The sequence below is a fragment of the Barbatula barbatula genome (genome assembly GCF_947034865.1).
Source record: "Barbatula barbatula genome assembly, chromosome: 5".
Classification (NCBI taxonomy): domain Eukaryota; kingdom Metazoa; phylum Chordata; class Actinopteri; order Cypriniformes; family Nemacheilidae; genus Barbatula; species Barbatula barbatula.
Window position 1 is genome coordinate 17,078,106 of NC_136769.1, and position 10,698 is coordinate 17,088,803.

General features: G+C 37.6%; 1 protein-coding gene across 2 annotated transcripts; it reads left to right on the forward strand.

The window, feature by feature from the left end:
- The first annotated feature begins 118 nt into the window (after positions 1 to 118).
- Positions 119 to 5,521, forward strand: zfand2a (zinc finger, AN1-type domain 2A). 2 transcript variants are annotated; one of them, XM_079456922.1, is made up of 10 exons: positions 119 to 764; positions 1,213 to 1,301; positions 2,107 to 2,201; positions 2,480 to 2,611; positions 2,731 to 2,882; positions 2,966 to 3,085; positions 3,155 to 3,245; positions 3,348 to 3,424; positions 4,611 to 4,695; positions 5,165 to 5,521. In XM_079456922.1, exons 2-10 carry the CDS (start codon positions 1,247 to 1,249, stop codon positions 5,201 to 5,203), a joined length of 846 nt encoding a protein of 281 aa, XP_079313048.1. In that variant the 5' UTR covers positions 119 to 764; positions 1,213 to 1,246; the 3' UTR covers positions 5,204 to 5,521. The 2 variants fall into 2 exon arrangements, with proteins under 2 accessions (XP_079313048.1, XP_079313049.1); XM_079456923.1 differs by having other exon boundaries at positions 166 to 764; positions 4,611 to 4,750.
- Positions 5,522 to 10,698: the final 5,177 nt, after the last annotated feature.

Below are 10,698 nucleotides of genomic sequence, written 5' to 3' on the forward strand. Positions count from 1 at the left end.
TACTACGAAATACTAAGCATATTACTTAGAAAACTGCTGAATCACGACCTCTTGTGGCATTTTCTAGAAATCTCCAGAAATTACGTGACTTGTTAGGGCTTGATGATGGAAGTTTGAAGCCAGAAACTAAAAATCTGTACAAACCGGAAGCACAATTTGCTCCAAAGGTTTTTCACTTGTAAAGGTCCTTCAGGTTCTAATTAATAATGTTTATCTCTTTATATACGTCCCTTTTCATCTTAGAGCCTTTGGCTTATTTGCGCCTAATTTGACCTCTTTTAACATATACACACCGTGCACGTATGCCTTTTTAAGACTGGTTTTGCCCTTTTATTTTTTTGCACGTATGTGCATACAATAACGTATGTGAAAACTGAAACAAGCAATAGCAGTCTAGTGTTCACAACAACCAATTCAATTATTCAGTTAAATTAGGACGTATTTGTATTTCATACCAAACTGTGTACTTATATTCGCGTTATCTGTACCTAATTGGTAATATGTCTGACTTCTGATCGAATTATTTCAACTGAACCTGCTACAAGCGTTCAGTGTTTCGGCAAAACAGCGCTATAAGAAAAACTAACGAAGACTTTTAATTTGAAATGAGGATCTCGGATCGGTAGCTACGTCACATCTCCAGCGATGACATCTGAAAATCGAAGACGAGAACAAAACCACAGTGGCTTTGCTTGATCGAAACTAAAGACGCAAGACAGCTACCGATAGAGGGACCAATATAAGTGATTCTTCGCACAATTAAGGTAACGTTACGATCTACATTTATTGTGTTGACAACAAAGAGAACGGGGTATTGTTTTCCTAGCCAAAATAAACGACAGTAAGCTATGAGGCGTTTTATTGAGCGTCTCTTCTTGTCTGTCTTAAATGATAATGCCTATAATTGTATAGTTTGATTTAATAACAGCAGCCAAAACAATGTTGTGTGTGTGCGCGCGCATGCGTATTATCTAACGTTAACCGTGGTAACTTACAGAGATGTTTCCCGTTTGTTGTGTTCACGCGCATGATTCAGCATTAGAGGCATAACTTTAATGTGATGGTGTTGGTAAACATGATGGCTGTGACACAAACAGGCCTTCCGCTTGTTCAGTAATGTTTGGTGTATTTCTAATGGTTTGTTTTGACCAATGTGAGCGCATGCTAATAGCCAGAGAGTCATGGATGGTTTTTATCATATTGTATGTGTAGATCACAGCTGTAAAACACTCTTCACCACTGTGCCATGGAGTTTCCAGATCTCGGGGAGCACTGTTCCGAAAAGTCCTGTAAACGTCTCGGTGGGTATCTATATTTAAACAGCTTCAAGAGTCAATAGCTTAAAGGCATAAAAGTCTTTACATTGCTAAAGCACGGGGATAAATTAAATATTTAGACTCAAAACGTTGTTTTGTAATGACAGAATCCTGCCATGTCATGTTAACTTCTTATAGAATGAGAACTAGCCTATTCATTGTTTGTGGACTGATGACGTCATGCTAGCAAGCGCATTTATGTTGTAATGAGTATCACATCCTTTTAATAACATATTTAGCTTTAATGTTAATATAATTTGTTCAACATAACCAATTATTTTCAACATTTATTGACTAACAATCAGGGATTTTTTCATTGACTCTATGACTGTCTTCTGTACTATCACAGAAATATATATTGATCATAATGTTGTGGACTGACAGCCACATGACAAAAAGCAGCATTGCTATTTCTTTATAAATATATATTTTGTGGTTAATGAAAAACATACAGGGTTGGAGCAACATGTGAGGGCTTAGATGACAGTCATTCCTCTCTGTGTGAATTGGACATACCAAAAACAAGAAAATCATATACATTTTCATGCTGCTTCATTTAAACGGTTAGATATATGGAAATGTAAAGAAGCTGTATTACTAGTTGTCTCTTTACGTTCCGTTTCACTGGATATATTATTAATGGCCATCAGCCACTCTGTTTTTTTAAATGGATGTGGCCATTTAAAAGCCCATATTGTTTTCTCCGATGCTGTATTCATGATGATTTAACATTAGTTAATGTGTAAAATGTGAGTTTAAAGTCTTTTGTTATGTCATCTGATGTGCACAGATTTTCTTCCAATGAGATGTGATGCATGTGAAGACATTTTCTGCAAAGACCACATATTTTATGCAAATCACAAGTGCACTTCATCCTATAAAAAGGTGTGTATAATTGTATCTCATAAATAATAATATATATTGCCCCTGTGTATTATTTATGAACAGTAAAAATAACACAATTTGTGCCATTGAGTCTTACTGTGGGAAAATTTTTTGTCTCATCCCAATGTAACAGTGTGACACTCACAATGGAGGTAAACAGGGTTGTGCATTAAATGAAAAACTTTCATTTTTTATGTCTGTATATTTGTGCGTGTTTCAATTCTTTAAAACAAGCTGGTAACCAGATGTGACTGATGTTTGTTTGTTTCCTTCCACAGGATGTCCAGGTTCCTGTATGTCCGTTGTGCAATATCCCCATTCCCGTTAAAAGAGGGGAAATGCCAGACATCAAAGTTGGGGAGCACATAGACAGAGATTGCAAATCTGACCCGGCTCAGAGAAAACGAAAGGTAGCCTGGATTGAATGCTTACAAAGAAGAAATAGACATGATTTATCTCAATTTCTCTCACTTGGCTTCAAGATTCCAGATGAACCATGAAATGAAAACCAACTTATTTTCCTTTACAGATCTTTACAAATAAATGCTCTAAGGGTGGATGTAAGCAAAAGGAAATGATCCGGTTGACATGTGATCAGTGCCACTTGAACTACTGTCTCAAGCACAGACATGCTCTCGACCATGACTGTAAGAGTGACAGAAAGCCGGTCTCTAAATCAGGGTAAGCATGGTGTTTCAGTGGCCATACAGATTCATGTCTCAGGGTTAGCGATCCAATAATGACGGTGGGCTTTTATTTTGTAGACACAGTGCTCTAATGAGGGCGCAAGCATCTTCCAGTACTGCTGCAGCATCGTCCACTAGAGGGAGCTCTAGGACTATGTCCAATGGAGTAACTGGAAACACTAGACCTCCGAGCAGCAGGTAAGTACATTTGGGGAGAGAAAATGTAGTTTATGATACATGTTTGCACTATTTTCTTTTGCCTCACAGTGCACAAAGGATGAGTGCCGCATCATCTCCTGCAGTGACCCCCACCGCACAGAATGTAATTCCTGCCTCGGCATCATATCATGCCGGACTGGTGCGTTACTTATTTTGATGGGGATTTAATTGACAAGGATTTAGAAAAATCACCTTTTTAATATAGAGTTGCCTAAATGATGAGTTGTCTTTGTTTTGGCAGACAGAGGAGCAGGCCCTCCAGAGAGCATTAGAAATGTCACTGGCTGAATCTGCACATCCAAGACAACCAACTCTAAGGTATTCTATAGCTTCATCTACAAATAAAGCTTCTGATTATTATTATTTCAAGATAATGGGGCACAATTAGTAAAGCATCGTGTTAAAAGGACTTGTAACCTGGATGTCCTAAAGTTGTCTTTATTACAATGTGAGACATAGCTTTCATTTATAATATGTAAAGTTATTTATCAAAAAAGTCCATGATAAATAAAGATATGATCTCCCAAAATAAAGAGTCGACTCTGAACCGCCCCGAACGAGTTGTTTCGTTTTCAAATCTTTCAGACTTCATGAATTAACACATCTGCATAATCCCAGCCTGCCCATGAAACACAAACACACTGACCTGCCCACAAACTGTTCTGATAGTTTGTGTGTTTACATCCTGTCGAGAAGATGCTGTCTTCTGCGCAGCAAGAAAATTGCATTAGTGTCTGCAAAATGGGAAAAAATTGTATTACTCTCATTAACTATTCCGGTAACACTTTACATTAAGGTTCCTTTTATACAGCATTTGTAAATATGTTCATAGATGATTATTAAGACATTTACAAATGCATTATAAAGGATTCACATCATAGATGTAGCCTTGTGAGCATGCATTTTTTTCCTTCTATAAATCATGAATAAATGTTTTCTGGTTTTGATTAACTATTGGAAGTAATTGAAACAAAAAGTTTACAACAATCTTTGTGCATTTAGAGTAAAAAAGTGAACAAAAGTTTGATGTATTTATCTTGGTAAGCAAGAAAAAAATGCTTTTTATAAGCATCATGATCTGTAGGCATTCAGAATCTGATCAGGTAAGCAACATGGTTTAAAAAGTGACATAAGATATGAAATATACAATAATAAGAAAAAAAACACTTAACACTCTACAGTCTCCCGTCTGGGAGCCTATTTTGCAAACAACATCAAGATATTAATGAATCTGCTTTCGAGTCAAATAAATTACAAATAGATACATTTATTAAGCATTGATAACATGTGATTTAAAAACGGCTCACTATTTGGCAGGTATTTCGTTAGAATCCCCTTTTTATTCATGCATTTGTAAATGATATAACAAAATTTGAACACATTTATAAATGCTTTATGAGGGCAACTTTAATGCAAACTGTTACCACTATTCACTTCATTAGTTTTTAGCATTGTTTTCCTCTGTATGGTGATTGCTGTGCTGACAACTGTCTGTGATTCTCAGTCCTCAGGAGCAGGAGGATCTGGCTCTTGCTCAGGCTCTGGCTGCTAGTGAAGAGGAATACAGACGACAGCAGCAAAGACAACAGGTAGCCAGAAACCTTACTGGTCAGTAGCATGCTATGCTAACAGGACCTCAGCTAGGTACATAGCCCCAGTGGCTGTTTCTGTTTGATACATTGGATGCCTGGGGCTATAAAATTGCTTGGTTTGTGGTTTGAAATGTATTGCTGCAGTTTCATTAAGAATGGATATCTTAAAAGCTCTAAGACTCACAACCCAAATTGAAAATAAAATCACAGACGTCAACAAAATAGACTTGTTACAACATAAACAAGCATTTGAGAAGCACTGCTCCAAAACACAAAATTGAATAATACAGAAAAAAAATTTTTATTCTGTCATTGTAATTCACTTGTTTTTGGGCCAGTTGGTTTCCCCGACTGCATAATAATAATATTGTGACCATCAACCGCACTTATGCTGTGAATGAAATTATTACAGTCATTAAACTCCCAATCTCTGATTTGTTTTTCTCATTATCTTGTCGATCCACAGGGAGCGGTTTCCAAACAGTCTAGCTGCTGCCTGTCTTAATGTGAGGTGAAGCCAACTTGAACTTGAATCTGCCTCAATCTGTACATGAGCACCAATAATGTACCTGTGAGCTGCACAGACCTGTATATTTTTCAGTCCAGCATATGAAGCAGCCTTCCACTTCCCGAATCAATGCATCTGATGGCTTTTATGTTGTTGTTTCTTCTATTCTGCATCACTCTTTAGTGTGCTTCTTAGATTGCAATTCTGCCATTGTGGCAAGTGGTGCTTTACGGTATGTGTTAATATTTTATATAGTATCATGTTAATCTATCATTCAATATAGATGTCTTTGGAAATAAATTATTTTAAAGTGTTTATCTGAACCAGAGCTTAATTTGTCGTTTCTTGTGGTCGCCATTATTCACGCCATCAAGCGTGAGCGTTATGTTCAGGAACAAGCTATATCAAGTTGCCTGAGAGGCTATGATTGTTCCTGGTTTGTTAGAATAGTAGTTCAAGGCAATATAATAAAATAAACGTAGGATAGTAAGTAAAAATACTTTATCATTTTTTTTGTTCTGTTGAACACAGAATACGATTTTTGTCCTAAGAATGTAGGACAGCAAACAGTGGGGCACTTTTGACTAGTATGATAGTCAATTGGGAGGCAAAATCTTTTTGGTTATAAGCATTCTTCCTAAATATTAACTTGCATATGAAGAGGCATGCCTTTTGGTACCTAAATGGACAGTTAACCTAACTTTTTTCTCCTGTGAAACACAAACAGTATTTTGAGAAAGTGTCTCAGTGGTTTTCTGTCCATACAAAGGAAGTCATTTGGAGGCAATGGCAATTGATGAAAGAATGAAACTTTGCTGTGAACTAGCCTCTGTTGTTAGATGCATTGTCCCAGCAGATGGCAGTAAAACATTACACCCTGCTGTTCTATAAATATAGCTTCAGCTTCTCAATTAAGATATTGTCAGGATGATTGTACATCTGTAAAATGAGTGGCGCCATGAAATGCTGAGGGTTTAATGAGAATTATTAAGTATTTTCTATTTTTTAAACTTTAGCAACACTGCAGTCATCTTTTGCTAGCTTGTTATTATGCTGTCCCTACCCTCTCTTTAAACAAGCAACAATGTGCTTAGTTTCTATCTAGAATCTGGGTAATCACATCCATTATGATGTAACTGATGCATTAATGTTGAAAAGCTAAGTGCTATTGGACGTCAGAGTCAGTTCAGGGTCATTTAACAATTACACCAGCCCTCACTAACTGAGGGGGAGTTATGGGTAATTATTCTAATTCATATTCTAATCGGTTATTGTTTTTTTATATGAGTGGTTACAATTTTTTAGTATCATCTAATGCTCTAATCTTTCTGATAAACATACTGGGCGGTATTTGGTAAAAAAACTACATTCAAACATTAAACAAATTAATTATTCGTATTATTATGCTTAAAGTGACTTATTTTTGGAAACGCAATCCAATAAGCCTACATTCAGCCGTTTGTTTTTCAAACTGATGTTATTTAGTGTGGACAGAGAAAGCTTTGGAGTAACTGCATTGAGACAGATTGATGACCGTAATGTTGTGGAGATTAGAGGGGCAGGTGGGTTGAAAGTAAGCTGTTGTTTATCTCCGGGTAGAACACAGATTCTGGGTCAGTCTAACATGTGCAGTCATACCTCACAGTGACAGAAGTTCACAGGGTTCCTTTGCCTGCTGTCTCAAGACATTCCCTTCATGGGGTCCATGAGGCAAAAGGTCTGGGGAAGAGCACGAGACATCCAGCAGTGACACTGAAAGCATCTGTCAATATTTGTAAAGTTTGGTTCTAAAATAACAACTACATTTTTCAAAAATTATGGTTTTTATTATGTTTATATGTTTTTATTGTTTGCACAATATTTGTTTTCAAATGAACATAGAGTTCGAGTAAAGCATCAAAATGTAAGACCTGTGGTACAACACAAAACAAACATAAAACATTAAAGGTGGCGAGTGTTTGGATATGGTATTTATTTAGAAAATTATTTAGCAATATGTATTCGTTATATGGTTATAGAACATTGTTGTGTTGTATTTGGCCTTCCTGTACTGATTTAATTACAGTACTCAGTGAGGCAGGTCAGTGTTTGCATTGATTGTTGTGGAGTTTGAAGAGCCTCCATTTCCTCTGGTCTAATGAGTGGGAGGGCAAGGGCCGGTGTACAGAGCATCACCCAGCTTCACTGCTCCATTGTTATTCCAGAGATGAGCCCAGAGCTCTCCAGAAGAAAACGTGTGTGGGTAGTCTGCATTGTCAGGTTTGATGTAACTGATATTAATATTTTACGTCGCTGTTTGCTCTAAGAGACCTATTCTACCGGAAATGGTTAAAACTGGGGGAGGGCAAAAGGAGGTGATGTCACGTTAGCATATGTGATGTGTAAAGCAAAGCTAGCGCGCCTTGAGTTATACAACATTGTTCTATACGTGTGCTAGTTTAATGCTCTATGTCTCCTCAAAGCAGAGCCTCAAGAAAGTACTATTCTTTGAACTCTCAGAGGGAAGTCTACTGAAAAACATACACACTGAGTCATAAAGTCCAGGGCTGCGTTTACAAATTACAAATCCGCAATCTCATGCCCAAATATCTCAACACGCTACACTAACTGGCAGTATGATCATTTATATCAAAGCGTCTCAAACTTTGGGTTGTAAGTAGAGTCACGCAAAAACGCTTGCTGTAAAAAAAGTTTATTCAAGCAACTAACAATTACACTTGTATAATTTACACGTTTATTGTGCTTGCTCACTTGATGCTCAATTGCACTAAAAAACAACCAAATTTAGAAATTGAAAAACATCTGAATTTAGGGGCTGCTCGGTTGAGTTTGTCTTGCGTTAGTTAGACCAACAAGATCTAAAAGAAGGTTTCGGGAAACACGTATTAACGACAAGGCACAGCTTAAGGTATAACTTAAGACCGACGTAGCATTAAGAAGATTTTGGGACATGCAGCACTGGTCTTTATTCAAGTTCAGTTGCATTTCCCAAAATGTTTCAACTTACCCGCTGTATCGGATCAACTATCATGGGGCAAACTGAGCCACATACTAAAAAGCCATATTTTTAAAACCGTATGTCATAGATGTGTTCTAATTATTTAGATATTTAGTATAGAACATCCTGAAATTAGATTAAACACTTTTATTTCACTTATGTCTCATTTGTTTTTATCTTGAAGATAAGTCTATGTAATCTAGGTCTATCTATCCTATCCGTCTGTCTGTTAAGTAGTCTTCCTATACAATCCTATCTGTCCCTTGTCTGTCTGTCTGTCTTCCTGTCCAATCATACCTGTCTGTCTGTTTATCTGTCTGTGTTACTATTTGTCCTGACCATCTGTCTTTCTGTCTTCCTATCTAACCATGTCATGAATTTTGGATCTAAAAACCGCAGTAGACGGAGCGCAATAGTAATTAGTCCAATTCAGAAGCGAACCCTCAGAGCCCTCTGTGATGACCAAGACTGTGATGACCTAGACAAACGTCACGGTCCGCTACTGGTCTAGTTGCTAATTGTCAGCCACAGTGGTGCTTCAGTGCTTGCTTTAGAGTTTACCGACTTGTTTACTTGCTTCTGTAATGCCTAAAGTTGTCCGGTATTATGAAACCTAATCCTAGTCTCAGTGTCCTATTCTTCACAATTTCCTTCACAAACCAAATCATGACCTCGTCACTTCAGTATGAGGTTCTTCTAAAGAATGTGATCCACCAGTACATTTCTTTTGTTTATATGTACTATAAAAAGTAAAACTCAAGCAAGAAAATAAGTGCTTCACTTCCAGATTGTGTTTACACTTGTGCATTGATGCATTCCACTATGCTCATTCAATATAATGCAGACCTCCAGCTTTATTCTAAATGGGGTTTTTCAGGTCATACAGTTATTTGGTTTGTACACAGAATTTATATTTCCACTACAGCATGCACAATATCAATTTCACACATCTAGTACTCTGTTTACATTATTTTCACACACAACATTGCTGTCTGTGATTTTACATACACCCCTAGATTAAAATCACAGATTTGATTTATGCAGCCAAGTGAGCACGGAACATGTCAACCTCCCAAAAAAAGAATCAAAAATTCAATTCAATTTCACACTCTCAGTCACGGAGCATCCTTACAAACCATTTTAGACCTGACGGCACATGTGTTGGAAGTGACACGTTGTGTGGTATTTTTGGGGAAGCATCAAACCCTCTCAAGCTGGGAAATGTTTCTTTCCGACTACGCACATAAGTTGAATCACTTTGCGGAGGCACGTGCCGATATCAATGCTCCAGAAAACTGGCACGCTTTTTTTTGTCAACTTTTTAAAATGTCCGTGCCAGTCAGATTCTGGTTGGTCACAGTAAAGACTTAAAATGCTCTTTTATCTCTCAATCTTTCATTCAGAAGAACTCATACATTCTTGTGTGTGGAAAAATACTTCTACCACATCTCAATGCTTCATCCGTGACATTCACAGAAAAAGCTTGCATCATTTGCCTGTGCATAATGTGTGCCTTTGCATAAATGCGAGTGCATTGCCAATGTACTCACACTTATGTGTTAGAGTTCACAAGTAGACCAGATGTTCATGTGTATCACTGGTGTGTATGAGGAATGATGCTGTGCTCTTCTGCCATACATTAGTGATGCTATTGATTATATTTAACAATGGAAAGGGCATATAAATTACACGTTTTGCCATTGCGCCACAGTGGCTCTATTATCTTACTCCGGTGTTATCATACAATCAATGTGTTTGCTACACTGGCAGTGTAATATCGGTTTAGAGAATTAGTTTATTGGAAAAAATCAAGAATATAATCTTACTAGACGAAAGTGAGATGTTATATTCTCCTTCACCTCTGATGTCCACACACAAGAACATGCTCCATAATAAAGCCAGTCATTTACTGAGTCCAGCAGCGGATGTGTAATTAGCCAATGAATGGCAGCTATTCCCGGCAAGTTAAAAATCATTATCGCTGGCTATCAGCCACACAAACCGCACAAGGAGCGATGGAGTTTAGAGTGCAGTTGTTAAAAAACTTTCGTTTTAGGTGGGGGTCTCAACGATGAGAGCAGCCTTAGATTTCCTGTCATCGAACATCACAGCCATACGGAAGTAACGGTCACGTATTGGAACAAATTGTCTGTACATATTGTACAAAGTAGCCAACATGAGCAGATACCAGAGGAGATAATGGGTAAAGGCAACTAAGGGTGACAGCAGTGACACATACTGAAACGCTGTTAAAAAATAACCACTCTACAGGGTGGGGTAAGGTTCTCCAAAATAGTAAAACCACAAATAATTATGAAATGGTTCGAATTGCACATTCAAACAAAACCTTTGTGATTCAATTTCAATGCAAGTAGTCCTTTGAGTAGATAACGTTGTTGCGCTGCTTCCTTGCACTTGACGTGGGTCAAGTGCAAGGAAGCAGTATCAACAATACTGCTGTATCTGCTGCTCCACCGCTGACCACCGGACCTGG